This window comes from Dysidea avara, chromosome 14 (genome assembly GCF_963678975.1).
Source record: "Dysidea avara chromosome 14, odDysAvar1.4, whole genome shotgun sequence".
Classification (NCBI taxonomy): domain Eukaryota; kingdom Metazoa; phylum Porifera; class Demospongiae; order Dictyoceratida; family Dysideidae; genus Dysidea; species Dysidea avara.
The window spans coordinates 13,300,631-13,317,480 of NC_089285.1; the positions used below are offsets into that span (position 1 = coordinate 13,300,631).

The 16,850-nt window shown below is 37.5% G+C and overlaps 1 protein-coding gene across 1 annotated transcript; it reads left to right on the plus strand.

The window, feature by feature from the left end:
- Window positions 1-275: 275 nt before the first annotated feature.
- LOC136244205 (uncharacterized) lies at window positions 276-1,685 on the plus strand. The gene has a single exon (XM_066035750.1). The coding sequence runs from the start codon at window positions 305-307 to the stop codon at window positions 1,613-1,615; it is 1,311 nt and encodes a 436-aa protein (XP_065891822.1). The 5' UTR covers window positions 276-304; the 3' UTR covers window positions 1,616-1,685.
- The last annotated feature ends 15,165 nt before the right edge of the window (window positions 1,686-16,850 follow it).

The following is a 16,850-nucleotide window of genomic DNA, read 5'->3' on the forward strand; positions in this document are numbered from 1 at the left end:
TGGTGACCAAACACCAAAGGTCTCACATACAAGAGGGATAAAATCTCCTCCATTATCATTCACAATGTCCTGGTATTGGTTGTCCTTAGCTATCTCACCAACAGCAGCGGCCACCCCAGCCTGAGAAGAAGCACGAGAAGATATCACAGCAGACTGAGTGGTACTCCTGACTATGACAGCAGACTGAGTGGTACTCCTGACTAGTCTCGTGTCCAGCCGGGCTCGCGCTAATGCGGTGTTTGCGCAGGGCACGAGACTAACTCGGATACCAATTATTCGAACGAAAAACTTCAGTGATTAAAACATGGATACGAAGAAGGAGTACTTCAGCGATGAAATAAAGGAGATTATTGAAACGTGGAAAGGTAAACCCCTGCTCTACGTTCATCCTACAGCAAAGATGTTAAAAAAGAGAGACGCAACCTCTGTCGCAGCAAGTAAAATTTCTTGTAGGAAATACCAGGAAGAATCAGAATTCAAGGAGAGCTTAAAATCAAATACTGATCATTTTGCTGTCATAGATGCTACATTACTTCAAGACCATTGCCATCCAACTGTAGTATTAGACAAATTTGAATCTTGTTTGTGCGGACCATGGATCGAATACTGCAAACAGCATCCACTTACATATGTTACGCATTGTATTGCCGATATTATGGAGCATACTCTAATCCTCAAGGGTGGCATACGTAATGAGGCTGGGGTTAGGTTTGCATATGCCAACCCAATAATACTTATGTTATGCCGAAGTTTTGGATATTGTTTAACAATGGAAGAAAGTGATGTATCTGCTTCTGATACACTAAGTACGTCAAGTGGAAGCAGATATGATTACGTTTGCTGGAGATTGATGAACAAAATTCCGGACGGTCATGCCTATGTACCATTAGTTGTAATAGAAACAAAACGTACATCAGACCTACTACTGGATACGGTAGGTCAAGCCATTGGCTATTACTCCCGGTCAAAAGGAAGTGTGTCTGGAACAGGAGTTGCGTTAATACTTAACGAATATAAGACGACTATTCAATTCAGAGTTGTTCTGTTTCCGTACATTGAGAACAGCAATGATTCATCCAACAGTGAGTCCCCTACCAAATTTGGAGTACAGGCCTTAGTATTACCAATTTTTGAAACCAATCATGATGACTTTTTAAAAGGAGATCTTCTTAAATTCATTTGTGCTATCTGTACCGTATTTCTGCTTGGAAAGGCCAGCCAGTGTTGTTTTACAGTACCATCAAATCTTGAATTGATTGTTCCAACAGAACTAATTGGTGCATATTCTGAAATGGAGCTACTCAAGATACAACATCAGAAGGAAATGGAGGAACAGAAGAAGGAAATGGAGGAACAAATGGAGGAACAGAAGAAGGAAATGGAGGAACAAATGGAGGAACAGAAGAAGAAAGAAATGGAGGAACATAAGAAAGAAATGGAGGAATATAAGAAAGAAATGGAGGAACATAAGAAAGAAATGGAGGAACATAAGAAAGAAATGGAGGAGGAAATTGAGAAACTGAAGAAGTATTATGAGGAAAAGCTTGCAAACATAAACGAGGAGTTAACTCAATTGCAAAATATGCCAAAGAGACATAAATCGGCCAATAAATAATCAAAGTACTTTTTTGCAATCATTTTTGTGTTGTGTTAAGTTTCTAAATTTATTTAGTGGTTGCTTATGAGCTGGGTGCTATTGGGTAATGCGATATATCCCGTCAACTTCTATCCAGTACATGGGAAGCTGTAGGGGACCTCTCTATGTGTCAGTAAACAATCTTGTGCACAGTAAACACATTTCCAAGATAGCTGCTACCCCTGGGTTAGCGCAGTTAAAATACAGCTTTTCCACTGTTTGATAGCTACATTATGTTTTAATAGGTTAGAACTTACGACTGTTACAAATGTCATAAATTGTACGCATGTCACAACTGATATACATGTCACAGCTGATACACATGTCTCAACTGTGACACATGTTGTGACATATGTTACACTTGTCATAACTATGACACCTGTTACAAATGTCATAAATGTTACGCATGTCACAACTGATACACCTATTGTCAGTTTGGTAGGTGTACTCTTCAAAGATGCGGACTTGTGGAACAGGTCAGTAAGTTTTTTGTGTGGTTGTAGTATGCTTGCAATGAAACTTGTATAAATAAAAGCCAGAACTGTCCATTTTTATCTTTGAGATAACCCACACTATCGATGATAGGGTGCATTCTTCTAAGTTCATATAAAGTATTGGCATCGAACTTTGGTTCCACCAAGCTCAGGGAGATGCCAAAAAACTATTATCCGACTTGTTTGAAATTAAACATTTAGTAATGATTGTTTGTCGGACATTTTCAAAGTTGTTTACTTTGTAAATAGTACTGATTTGAGGTGGACGTGAAAGTGTTATGCAGAGTAAGATGAATAATACAAATATTGAAAGACTAGCAGTTGGAATCAAGTTAACAATCTTGTTACTTAACAAATCATTTCCAACAAGTAGGATAATGGTGTTTAGCTACCCTGGTGAGATGAAATAATGTCTCTAATAATACAATATGTGGTGTGCTGTACACAATTTGCACCACTAAGCACTAACAAAAAAAAGGGTTTATTACAACAGGTCAACTCAAGAGAAAAGTATATTACAACAGGTAAACTCATATATTAGGGAAGACACAAGTAAAACAAAATAATTGAAAAGGGCTGCTATTTAGTAGTAGTATAGTGAACACAGAAGCTGGATTTACCAGTACACTAATACTACATTGTCCTCCTGCGTGTTCTTTCATCTGTGTAATACTCTCGTCATCCTTCACTTCCGAAGCATACAAATACACTATACAGTGGCGGATCCAGGATGGGGCATTTGGGGCAAATGCCCCCCCCCCCCCCCTTCAAGAAATTGCATACAAGATCGAGATACTCTAATAGAGCAGTCAATTACTCTAATAAAGCAGTCACAATGTTCGTGAGGCAGTGTAGCTTACCTATGAAGCTATAAATAGGATTTTATTTTACATAACAGACGTGATATAGTTGGTAAGGATAACTAGCTATTATTGTCGTGACCTTTTTTTTTTTTGGTCTTCAACTGGTTTTCAGCAAGTTTTCTTAGTCTTCAACTGTTTTTCAGAAAGGTGCCCCCCTCTTTCCAAACTCTGGATCCGCCCCTGCTATAATTATGATTCACATCCAAGTTGTATCCTACTTTTATCACCAATCTATTATAATATTCAAAATAAGATACTGGCAAGCTTGAGGTATTTCTTTCAACATTTGAAGTCTGTGGAATGGATGAAGTCTCTGGAACAGATGAAGTCTCATTAGCTTCCAAAGCCACAGGAATTCCACTCCTTAGATTGATATGTGTAACAGAGGTAACATTGGTAACAAAGGTAACATGAGTAATGAAATTAACATGGATAATGAAAGCAACAAGTGTAACATGGGTAACAAAGATAACAAGGGTAAATGAGGTAGCAGAGATAACATGGGTAACAAGCAAAACACAGAAAACATATTTGACAGAAATGGCTCACCATGAATGTACGCCTTATGAATGACTAAGGATGTGATTGAATGTTTGACCGACCTACCTTTTGGAGTGGTCCTATTACGCTCCGGCCTATTATGCCCAAAATTTTACCTATTATTCCTTTGAGCAGTGCTCAAAAATCCAGCCTATTATGCTTAAAATTATGTTCTCAAAATCAAGATTATGCTGGATTATGCTCTAGAACTGACTGTTTTATTAGAGTATATTAGCCTTTCCTGACTTTTGTGTTAGAGTAAGTGACTGTTCTATTAGAGTATTTCGATTATATTTTTGCATAGAGTGATTAACTGACAAAGAAACATTTTAATAAGTTATAATATGTGTTTTTAAACATGAAATGCGCTAATAATACTATTGGCAATAAATGTTTGCTTTCTTTCAGGCGCACGTATTGCACATTTTAATTAAATTTTCAAACATCGTCTCTATTATGCTGGCATTATGCATGATGCTTTTGGTTACCTATTATGCTTTAAATTATGGCGGCATAATCGGCCGGTGCCTAGGTCCTATGGGAACGTGAGATACCCAACTTCTAATACACCTTATGAATGGGTGAAGATGTGGTAGGGTGTTAACTAAATTTTAACTGATGTACCTTCAGGTGTGGTTGATTGGAAACCTGGTGCAGTATGATGGATATGCTTAGGAAGGTGACACCTTATCAATGGGTAAGGATGCATGGGATTGACTTTTAAGTGTTTTCAATGGTGTATACTTATAGTGACTTATGGAAAGGAACACACTCACTTCTGGGATGAGTAGCATGTGGAGCATTGTCCAGGATCCTGTGGAAAAAACTGACAGTTTATTATTGTTTGTATTATTTGCAATCTACAGTAACATTACATCTAGTATAAGCGAACCACGCTAAATCTAAGATCTTGTTATCTAATAGAGCAGTCATTTACTCTAAAAAAGCAGTCAGGAAATGCTTGCAGAAAGTCAAATTTAATTTTGATATTTTGCACAACACCAAACTGTATACATATCTCTTCAATACATAGTCGTCACCAATAAGTACAAGAGTTAGGTTATAGTATATACCATATAGTGGTAAAAAGTTCTGTTATTGAGGAACCTTGCAAGTTTCACACATTTAGCTAATTGGCCCAGTCATATGCTGGTATCAACTATGTCACTATTACTAGCTAATGGAATTCCACTCCTTAGATTGATATGTGTAACAGAGGTAACATTGGTAACAAAGGTAACATGAGTAATGAAATTAACATGGATAATGAAAGTAACAAGTGTAACATGGGTAACAAAGATAACAAGGGTAAATGAGGTAACAGTCTAACAGAGATAACATGGCTAACAATTAAGCGAAACAGAGGAAACATGAGTATCAAAAGTAATAAGGGTAACAGAGGTAACATAAGTAATAAAGGTAATAAGGTAAACAGAGGTAACATGAGTAACAAAGGTAATCAGGGCAATAGAGGTAACATGGGTAACAAAGGTAACAGAGATAACATTAGTAATGGAGGTAATAAGGGTAACAGAGGTAACTTAGGTAGCAAGGGTAAGACAGGTAACATTGGTAATAAAGGTAATAGAGCTATAACATAGTAACAGAGGTAACATGTGTAACAAGGGTAATATTACCAACAAACACTGTGAAGAAAGAGGGATATAAGATGGTATTTCCAGTGGCTTATTGAATACAAAAAAGCTTGATATAACCTGTATTATACTAACAATCTCATGTAAGACTTCTGTTAATGTGTTAAATATACTGAAACCATATATGCGATGGTATAGTGTGGGCATTATATTAGATATAAGCTATTTCAAGTATTGTGGTAATTAAACTGAAACCATATATGCAATAGTATAGTATGGATTATACTAAAGTATAAAATGAGTATAATACAGGATTTATATTAAGGCTTATTTGTATTCAATAAGCCACTGGAAATACCATATTATATCCCACTTTTTGCACAGTGAAAGGTAAAAAGGGTAATAGAGATAGCATGGGTAACAAGGGTAACATGTGTAAAAGAGGTAACAAGACCAATGAAAGTACCAAGTATATCAAAGGTAACAGAGGTAATGTGGGTAACATGCAGCTATAACATAGGTAACATATATAAGTAACAAAAATAAAAGTGCAACAGAGGTAACATGTGTAAAAGAGATAACAAGACCAATGAAGGTACAAAGTGTAATAATGGTAACAGAGGTAACATGGGTAACAAGCATGATAGAGGAAACATGAGTATCGAAGGTAATAAGGTAAAAAGGTAACATGGGTAACAATGGTAACAAGGGTAAAAGAGGTAACATAAGTAATAAAGGTAATAGAGGTAACATGAGTAACATAAGTGAAAAAGGAAAAAGACTTAAAATGGGTAACGAAGGTAACAAAGGTAACAGAAATAAAAGGTCTCAACTGTGACACATGTTACAACTGTTGACAAATGTTACAACTGTTACAAATGTCACGACTGTTACACATGTCATGACTGTTACAAATGTCATAAATTTTATGCATGTCACAACTGATATACGTGTCACAACTGATGCCAATTAGGTCGGTCTACATGCTAAAGTAGAACATATTAGTTATACCTCGGGAACTTGTACTTTGCCTGTATATACGCACTCATGCCCATGGTATAACTATTACATATATGTATATATCAAGACACACGGTAGTGTGTCGTGCGGCCCAAGAAGCCGGCGCGCCACACCGTGAGTATATTGACAGGAAGAACGAAAACGTCATTTTCACACCTTTGTATCTCGGTGATCACTTATCTGATTGGAACCAAATTTGTTACACAGTTGCCCGCCAGCCAAGGGAGTCTACATTCCAAATTTGAAGGAAATCGCTCCAGCCATTTCCGAGATACGAGCTGCCAAAGTTTCGTTTTTTTTTCTTCGTTTTTTCTTTCTTCTTCTTCTTCGTCTTTTCGCACACTTGCAAAAATTGCTGTAACTCGCAAACGCGTACTCCGATCGCCTTGAAATTTGGCACACAGAAAGGGAGTCCAAAGGCGAATCCTAGCATCAACTTTGGTACAAATCCGATGAATGGTTCAGGAGTTATGACCGATTATTCGCGTAAAACAAGATCGATTTGTTGTCACGCCTACAGGGTAAACCGCTTCATGGAATGAGTTGAAAATTGCTATGTAGATGGAGTAACCAGCGTAGGAGTGCCTTTTGGTGGTTTGAAAGGAATCGAGATAAAGACCATGGAGATATGACACAAAACCCAACCTGTGTCACAATTACGCGATCGATTTTTTTTATAAATATAAAAGTATTAGTTTTCACGCCTACTAGGCAAACCGCTTAGAGCAATGAGCTGAAAATCGGTGTATAGCTGGAATAATCTTCATTGAAAGTCCTTGCAGTAGTACAGAAGAATCGGATTACAAACCACTGAGTTATGATTCGAAAGCCAACTCCGTGTAGCAAATGCGAGATCGAGATACTCTAATAGAACAGTCACCCTAATAGAGCATTCGGCTAATTTATTTATTCCATTATAGAATTTTATTACATCACAAGTTATTCTGTAGGGAGTTCAGCTGCAAACAGTTAATCTTATAGACAGTTCAGCAAGAAGACAGTCACCATGTGGAGAGTTAAGCAAATATATCACTATAGAGATTCAGAACATTACAAGTCACACTGAAGAAAGTTCAGCTATAAACAAGTCATGCACTGTGTAGAGAATTCAGCTACAATTAAGTCACTCTCTAGAGAATTCAGTTACACAGAATTCAGCTACACACAAGTTACTGTGGAGAGAGTACAGCTACAAACAAATTACCCTTTAGAGTGATCAGCTACAAACAAAAAACACTTTGCAGAGTGTTCAGCTGCAACAAATCAACCTTTAGAGCGATCAGCAATGAACAAATCAACACAAATCTACCTGTAGAGAGATAAGCTAGAAACAAATCACCCTGTAGAGAGTTCAGCTACAAAAAATCACCCTGTAGAGACATCAGCTAGAAACTAGACACAATGTAAGGAGTTCAGCTACAAGCAATCACCCTGTAGAGAGTTCAGCTAAAACAAATCAACCTGCAGAGAGATCAGCTACAGACAAATCACCTTATAGAGAGTTTAGCTACAAACAGATTACATGTAGAGAGATTGGCTACAAACAAATCAACCTGCAGAGAGATCAGCTACAGACAAATCACCTTATAGAGAGTTTAGCTACAAACAGATTACATGTAGAGAGATCGGCTACAAACAAATCAACATGCAGAGAGATCAGCTACAGACAAATCACCTTATAGAGAGTTTAGCTACAAACAGATTACATGTAGAGAGATCGGCTACAAACAAATCAACATGCAGAGAGATCAGCTACACACAAATCAACTTGTAGAGAGATCAGCTAAAACAAATCAACCTGCAGAGAGATCAGCTACAAACAAATCACCTTATAGATAGTTCAGCTACAAACAAATTACCTTGTAGAGAGATCGGCTACAAACAAATCAACCTGCAGAGTGATCAGCTACACACAATTCAACTTGTAGAGAGATCAGCTACAAACAAATCACCCTGTAGAGAGATCAGCTAGAAACTACACACAATTTAAGGAGTTCAGCTACAAGCAAATCACCCTGTAGAGAGTTCAGCTACAAACAAACCAACCTGTAGAGCGATCAGCTAGAAACAAATTACCCTGAAGAGAGGTCAGCTACAAAAAATCACCCTGTAGAGATATCAGCTAGAAACAAATCACCCTGAAGAGAGGTCAGCTACAAAAAATTACCTTGTAGAGAAATCAACTACAAACAAAACACTTTGCAGAGAGTTCAGCTACAAACAAATCAACCTTTAGAGCGATCAGCAACAAACAAATCAACCTGTAGAGAGATAAGCTAGAAACAAATCACTCTGTAGAGAGTTCAGCTAAAACAAATCCATCTGCAGAGAGATCAGCTATGTACAAATCACCTTATAGATAGTTCAGCTAGAAACAAATTACCTTGTAGAGAGATCGGCTACAAACAAATCACCCTGCAGATAGAACAGCTACAAACTAGACACAAAGTATGGAGTTCAGCTACAAGCAAATTACCCTGTAGAGATTTCATCTACAAACAAATCAACCTGTAGAGCAATCAGCTAGAAACAAATCACCCTGAAGAGAGGTCAGCTACAAAAAATTACCCTGTAGAGAGATCAGCTAGAAACAAATCACCCTGAAGAGAGGTCAGCTACAAAAAAATCACCCTGTAGAGAGATCGGCTACAAACAAATCAACCTGCAGAGAGATCAGCTACACACAAATCAACTTGTAGAGAGTTCAGCTACAAACAAATTACCCTGTAGAGAGATCGGCTACAAACAAATCAGCCTGTAGAGAGTTCAGCTAAAACAAATCAACCTGCAGAGAGATCACCCACAAAAACGCACTTGTACAGAGTTCAGTTACAAACAAATTACCCTGTAGAGAGATCAGGTAGAAGAATTCACCTTGTAGAGAGTTCAGCAACTAGGGACCCGCCGATTATGGTCATAATTTTACCTATTATGCTATGCTGCACTGCTCAAAAATTTACCTATTATGCTTAAATTTATGCTCAATACTTACCCATTATGCTCAAATTATGCCCAATTATTTATGCCTCAGTTCTCATGCTCTGCTAATAATTTCCAATCTATGGATAAATAATAAGTGGCTGAAGCACAAACTTACTTGTCAAAATGCATATCACAGAAAAGATCGATATACTCTAATAGAACAGTCAGCTATGTGATTGTTCTATTAGAGTTACTGACTGTTCTATTAGAGTATATCGATCTTTCTGTGATAGCTATTTTAATAAGCAAGAATTCATACTATTACACAAATATTCTACCTATTATGCTAGCATTATGCTCAATGCTTTCAGACACATATTATGCTCATAATTATGCCAGCATAATCGGCGGGTCCCTATCAGCAACAAAGAAACCATCATGTAGAGAGTTCAGCTGCAAACAAATCACCCAGTAGAAAGATCAGCTAGAAGAAGTTACCTTGTAGAGAGATCAGTTACAAAGAAACCATCATATAGAGAGTTCAGCTACAAAGAAATTACCCCGTAGAGAGTTCAGCTAGAAGAAGTCACCTTGTAAAGAGTTCAGCTACAAAGAAACCATCATGTACAGAGTTCAGCTACAAAGAAACCACCTGTACACAATTCAACTACAAACAAATCACCCTGTATAGAGATCAGCTAGAAGAAGTTACCTTGTAGATAGTTCAGCTACAACAATTCACCCTGTAGAGAGAGCATCTAGAAGAAGTCACCTTGTAGAGTGTTCAGTTACAAAGAAATTATCATGTAGAGAGTTCAGCTGCAAACAAATCACTCTGTAGAGAATTCAGCTACAATGAAACCGCCATGTAGAGAGTTCAGCCTCATACAAACCACCTTGTAGAGAATTCAACTACAACAAATCACCCTGTAGAGAAGAAGTTACCTTGTAGAGAGTTCAGCTACAAAGAAACCATTATGTAGGAAGTTCAGCTACAAAGAAACCACCATGTAGAGAGTTTAGCTGCAAACAAATCACCTGTAGAGAGTTCAGCTAGAAACAAATCACCCCGTAGAGAGATCAGCTGGACAAAGTCACCTTGTAGAGAGTTCAGCTACAAAGAAACCATCATGTAGACAGTTCAGCTGCAAACAAATCACCCTGCAGAGAGTTCAGCTACAAAAAAATCACCCTGTAGAGAGTTCAGCTAGACGAAGTCACCTTATAGAGAGTTCAGCTACAAAGAAACCATCATGTAGAGAGTTCGGCTACAAAGACACCACCATGTAGAGAGTTTAGCTGCAAACAAATCACCTGTAGAGAGTTCAGCTAGAAACAAAACACCCTGTAGAGAGACCAGCTAGAAGAGGTTACCTTGTAGAGAGTTCAGCTACAAAGAAACCATCCTGTATATAGTTCAGCTACATTTCAAGTCACCCAGTAGAGAGATCAGCTGCAAAAAAATATCCTGTGGGGCATAATGGGCATGTAATAAATATATGTATATAATTTGTATAATTACTAATAAAATCAAAAATAATTGAAGTACAAAATTCTTCTTTAAGTTCTTTTCTTCTTCCTGTAGTAACGAAAAAAACACATGGGTTAAAAAGCCCCAAAGCCAGCCATAGGCCGGCTTTGCAGTATACAAATACAAAAAGAAGTGATATCTAATCAAAAACAGCCAAGCTGTAAAAAAAGGTGCGGCCCCCAAAAAGGCCATGGTGAAAAAAGATGTGAAATCCAAGGTGGCAGCCAAGAAATGGCTGTGATGGTAGGTTAATGGTTACATTTTAATAACAACAATTCAGGTGAATTTGGTGCCAAGACCAAGCGGCACAAAATTCACCTGAATTGTCGTTATTAAAATGTAACCATTAACCTACCATCACAGCCATTTCTTGGCCGCCACCTTGGATTTCACATCTTTTTTCACCATGGCCTTTTTGGGGGCCGCACCTTTTTTTACAGCTTGGCTGTTTTTGATTAGATATAATATATACACAAAAAGCCCGGCACCTTGGAAACCATGCATCCTTTAATTTAAAATTACCCTTAGATGGCTCTTAGGAGAGTATATATAGGTCCCTAGTAGGTTAGTAGAGTTGTGCCAATAACTGATCAGATTGATAATCAGATGTAGAAGCCGATAATTAGCTGATTTTGCAATAATTAGCTGTTTTTGCCATAATCAGAAATCAGTTGTAATGGGCTGTGGCCACTGCACAGATTGTCAGCTTTAGCTGCTGCAGGATCACTGGAGGGCTGGTGTCAAAGGCTCTAGCATGTACTTAGGTTGTTTGTTTATGTTTTGTGGTAACCACAAATATAAACAATGACAGTTGGAGCCCTAGCCCACTTGTCTGATTAGCAGCTTTGACTTGTGTTATGTGTACAACTTCATAGCATTAGTTTTACAGCGACACTTTTAGTGCATCGTGCACCAGTGTAACTTATAGACTATAGACAGTTAACTATCAGTAAAATAGGGCAAAAAAATATTGGGCATTGGTTTAGCCTAAAAAGTGGGAATCAGTACAATACTAAATATATACACCTGTAGGTTCTTATAGGTACAACTGAGAATAGCTATAAAGTATTGCTAGGTCTTTGGGTAAGAATTTCTGCTGCAGTATTGCACATAATGACAGCAATGCATGCAGCCTCCCATATGATCTAATGTAACCCCTGAATTTACTGACATATATAAATGAAATACGTACCAACATTTAACAACCTGCCGATATTGCATCATCATGCATGCTATTATTTTATTTGTATATCAGCTGTAAGCCAAACTCCAGTGGGCACAATATTGTTGAGATATTTATTACCTGTGCATGTGCATGCATTGAGATCTTGCAAATGCAATGTTTGATTATCTCAAATATGAGATGTCAATTTTGGGTGGCCTCAGGTGACAGCTACAGATTGTTTATGACCTTTTCAACTTATACGTTATGGCTATTGTACCTAGCCTGTTCTTTTACTATAGTATTATCACATCTTCCGATACGCTACTGAGATACCATTGCAGAATCAAATAATAAGAGCAGCTACCATACAGCACCAGGATAGGGGTACAACTTATCAGTATGGTTTACTGGATATTGGAACTTGGAAACCACTAACAAGTCCACAAGGCAGTGAGTATAATATTTATATTATTGTGGAATCTCAAGTAGTTATCCAATCTTTCAGTTAGCCAGCTTAACTCAGAAATGTGGCTGTGAGGTATAGTGGCTGATTTATGAGAGGTCAAGAACAAAGCTGCAACACGTGTTCACACTAATAACTGACCTAATAATTCGTGCATGCGCAAATATTACAACAATAACTAAATATAGTAACAAGTGCATAATGTCTGTCAATCCTCGACAGAGACCTTCTTTCTGAGAGTGAATTCATCATTCATATGTGTAAAATGGCTAATATGTGCTCAATGCATGGAGCCTGTTGGAAAGGGTGCCTGGAGGCTTAAAGTGGAATAAATCATACAGTACAATAGTAACTGTATAGTAGGGAGTAGACGTGACCCACAGAATAATATCACCCAAAAAACAGCCTCAACTTTCCCTGACGATGATGAGGCAGTATTGGTTAGGTAAAAGATCGACCCGAAACGCTTCAACAAGTTTCTACGGAATTTAAAAAATAATTTAGTTAATGGAATTTTCTACTGACTGAGTAAGTAACTGACTGACTGATGCCTTCAAACAAGCGTAACACGATAATGGCTAAGGCTACGGGCTTGATTTTTTCACTGTTCAACATCGCTTTGGCCCGAGAGGTGCCTTTTGGCACACCGCAGTACCTACAATGCATTCTTCATGGACTTACCAGTGTCCCATTCATCTTTGCTGACAGCGAAAAGTGTCAATTTGGTGGTAGCATGTGGTGGCTTCCCTTCATAACGGAAAGTGTTTGTATTTTTGTAGTGGCTATTTTGATTGCAGAGGTGCTTTTTGAACAGTTCTTGATTCGTACTGCTGTGTAACGGGTTGAACATAGCTGACAATGAAGCATAATGGATACTTCACTTTTCAGACAATAATTAGTATAGCTGGGGCGTGTGGTTCCATTTAGATGCGGTATGCATGGGTTCACCAGTCATAATAATTATTTACAAAAAAAGGTAACAAACAAGTACACAGAAAAATTTGGGATTTTCAACTAGAGTAGGGACCATAGCACATCGATAAAAGTACTGAAACAAGCTGGAGTAGTGTACGATATTAAATCACAGTAAAGCAATAAGAAGTGTTATATCCCTACTGTGCATTTCCATTATGGTATCTTGAACACAGTAGGGATGTAACACTTCTTATTGTTTTCCTGTAATTTAATATTGTGCACTACTCCAGCTTGTTTCAGTACTTTTTATTGATGTGCTATGGCCCCTACTCTAGTTGAAAATTCCACATTTTTCTGTGTACTTATATAAGTATATATTACTTTTGCTAATATAGTAATTTTAAGAGACTAATGTTAATTATTATACAACCAAGCACTAAAGACAATACAAAAGGCGGTCAAAATTACATCATATATAATGAAGTAATTAAATAGTTAATTAAATAAATAATGTTTGAGAAAACTACAAGGCCTAAGGCTTTGCACTCACCGGGATAGAATCCATGTTGTGTGAAGAGACAATCGTATAATGGGTGGGTGTTTTTGTGGAGGCGATAGAAATGTACGATGATTCTATTTAATACTGATCAAAACAACTAGCACATGACACCCATTAATAGCTAGACCAGGTGCAGCATTCTAGACGAAGAACTACTGATCGAGTTATTGATAATTTGTTTTTGAAAGTGTTGCCAGCTGGCACACTAGTCTCAAGTTGCCATGCCAGCTGCCAATGAATTCATTCATGTAAAGAAGATTAAGCAAGTAATTTTAAAGGCAGCCATACCCAACACCCACAACAATATGAAAGAAGTTTGTCATGCCAGCTGCACAAGGCAAGGAATGGTATATCTGTTTGTATTGTTTACTTGGTATTTTATATGTATTGTAAAGAGCGTGGTATTGTTTTAATGGTTTCTTAATTACTTGTTTTGTATATTTTTCTTTCACTTGGCTTACTAGGTTCTGGCTGGCTAGGCTGTCTTCCTTTATTAGGTTCACATGGCTTGCATACTCTTAACTACTACAGTATTGTGTATCTCCTGTAAGTTGTGTATGTATATAGTGTGTACCCATCACATTGCCACACCACTGATGAACCGTATTCAGCTACTGGTGATCTCTAGTTGATGTTGATACTGTGCTGTATATTGACTGCATAGCTGAATAATTTTCATCTTCGGTGATGTTGTCAATAATGTATTACTGCATACAATACTGCAATAATGTATAGTTCTCTCCTGTATGTTTTGTATGCACATATATATTGTGTATACATCACTGTGCCATTGCCACACTAATGATGTACCAGCACTTAGCTACTGGTGGCCTCTAGTTAGTAGTTAAGATGCTACTATTGTGTTATATCTGCATGATGTCACTATTGTGACATATTGCGTTTGTTTCAATCATGCTTAATGCACCTCCATAGCCTCACCAGGGGATTGTTGCATTGGTTACCAGGGGGTTGTCATGTTAGTGTATGTACTTGGTTGTATGTGACCCGGTCCTCAGTGTTGGGGGTAACGCGTATAATATAACTCAAGTTACTCTACTCATGTTATCTAAGTAATGAAATTACTGTAACAAGTCTAATATTATGTAATATTATTACTACAAGTAACAAAGTTACTAATCTTGTTAGTAATCCACTGAGTAACGCCTAGCCACTACGAAGTAACAAAGCCTACTGAATGAAGCTTATTTACCAGCTTCTTGCTTATGCCCAAGATTTGCACATTGTCCAACAACGCAATCATGTCACGTGATAAAGTGGTAGTTTCACACATGACAGCTTAAGGCTGTGGACACAAAGTAATATAATATGTAATATTATAGTTACTTTATTATATGGGTAATATGTAACTGTAACTAAATAGTTCAGTTGTAACTGTCCCAACACTGACGGTCCTAGTAATGATAATAATTATTATGCAACCAAGTACTAAGAATAATAAGAAATGCGGTTAAAATTTCATCATAAATAAATGATAACTAATGTTCTCAAAAACTATGTGGCCTAGAGACATGAACCAACCAGGGATAGATTCACCTATGAATGAAGGCACAACCATATAATATTGCGCCTGTTCATGCTGATAATTTAAATGTACGTGTAATTCTATATAATGCCCAGTACCACACTCATGCTTTAATTTCAGATTGCGCAGAGGAGAAGATTAGCAAACAGGTACGAGTGATTGCAGGAGAGCCAGAGGCCACTTTACACGTAAACAACAAGATTGCAAGTATGTGTAAATGTTTCTAAGCTGTTTTCAGGTGGCACAGTGAGTTCCTAGTCGCCATGCCAGGTGCCAGTGGACACGCTCAAACTGTATCTCCTATATGCTGTACACAGTATTGTGTTACACAACATTATGCCATTGCCACACCATTGATGTACCGGCACTCAGCTACCAGTAGTTTTGCATTGGGTCTGGCAAGCCATATTGTGTGGAGAATGCTGGCACAGTTATCAGCTGATAAGTTTGACACCAAACACTAACATCCCACAATCACAGCTTGCTTGATTCCCTATATAAGAGAAGAGAGCTGAGATAGCAGTATAACATCAAAGATGATTTCTGGATGTAGTGTGCACTCCTATTAGGTGTGCAATGTCTCGAGTTAACGAGATATATGTACTACCTTATATGCAGTGGTAGCAGTACTAGTGTGTATATCTTATTAAGGCAGTGCATATATCTTGTTAACATTTTGTATCAGTGCAATATGTGATATATATGCACTGGCTTTCCTTTGATCTGAGGTGTGAAAGTGGTGTGTGTAATAGTTATACCATGGGCAAGAGTGCTTTGCCTGATATATACGCACAAGCCCGAGGGCGAGTGCGTATATACAGGCAAAGCACGAGTGCCCATGGTATAACTAATATGTTCTACTTTAGCATGTAGACTGACTCACCTAATTGGCAAAATCTTTAGTTGCTATACCCTTCTCTTATATAAGGAACCAAGTAAGCTGTGATTGTGGGATAAAATTTTGCTAAACAAACTGTGATTGTGGAGTTCAATTTTAAAACATCAAACAGTAGTTTGATTTTATTATTGCTAATATAGTAATTTTAAGAGACTAGTGTTAATTATGTTGCTACATTTACAAAAGTAAAAAACAAACTACTGTTGATGTATTAAAATTGAATCCCACAATCACAGGTTGTTGGCAGAATTCAATCCCACAATCACAGCTTGCTTGATTCCCCATATAAGAGAAGAGGATAACAGTAAAACATCAAAGGAATCTGATGATTCCTGGATGTAGTGTGCACACCTGTTAGGTATGCAATGTCTCAAGTTAACGAGATATACGCAGTGCGTATATCTCGTTAAGGCAGTGTGTAACGTTAAGGTAGTGTGTAACAAGATATACACACTGTCTTAACGAGATATACGATATACTCAGTGCTATATCTTGTTAACATTTTGAGTCAGTGCAATATGTGATATATATGCACTGGCTTTCCTTTGATCTGAGGTGTAAAAGTGGTACATATATATATATATATACATATCGCTTTGACACCTCAGATCAAAGGAAACCACAAGGTTATATTTCACATATTGTCCTGACTACAATTGCTTTTGATGCTGAGGCAGGTACAAAGCATCATTCCCTTTGGTTACTG

Bases quoted from the DNA above. Each gene is read 5' to 3' on its own strand.
- LOC136244205 (XM_066035750.1), top strand. From the start codon at position 305: ATGGATACGAAGAAGGAGTACTTCAGCGATGAAATAAAGGAGATTATT.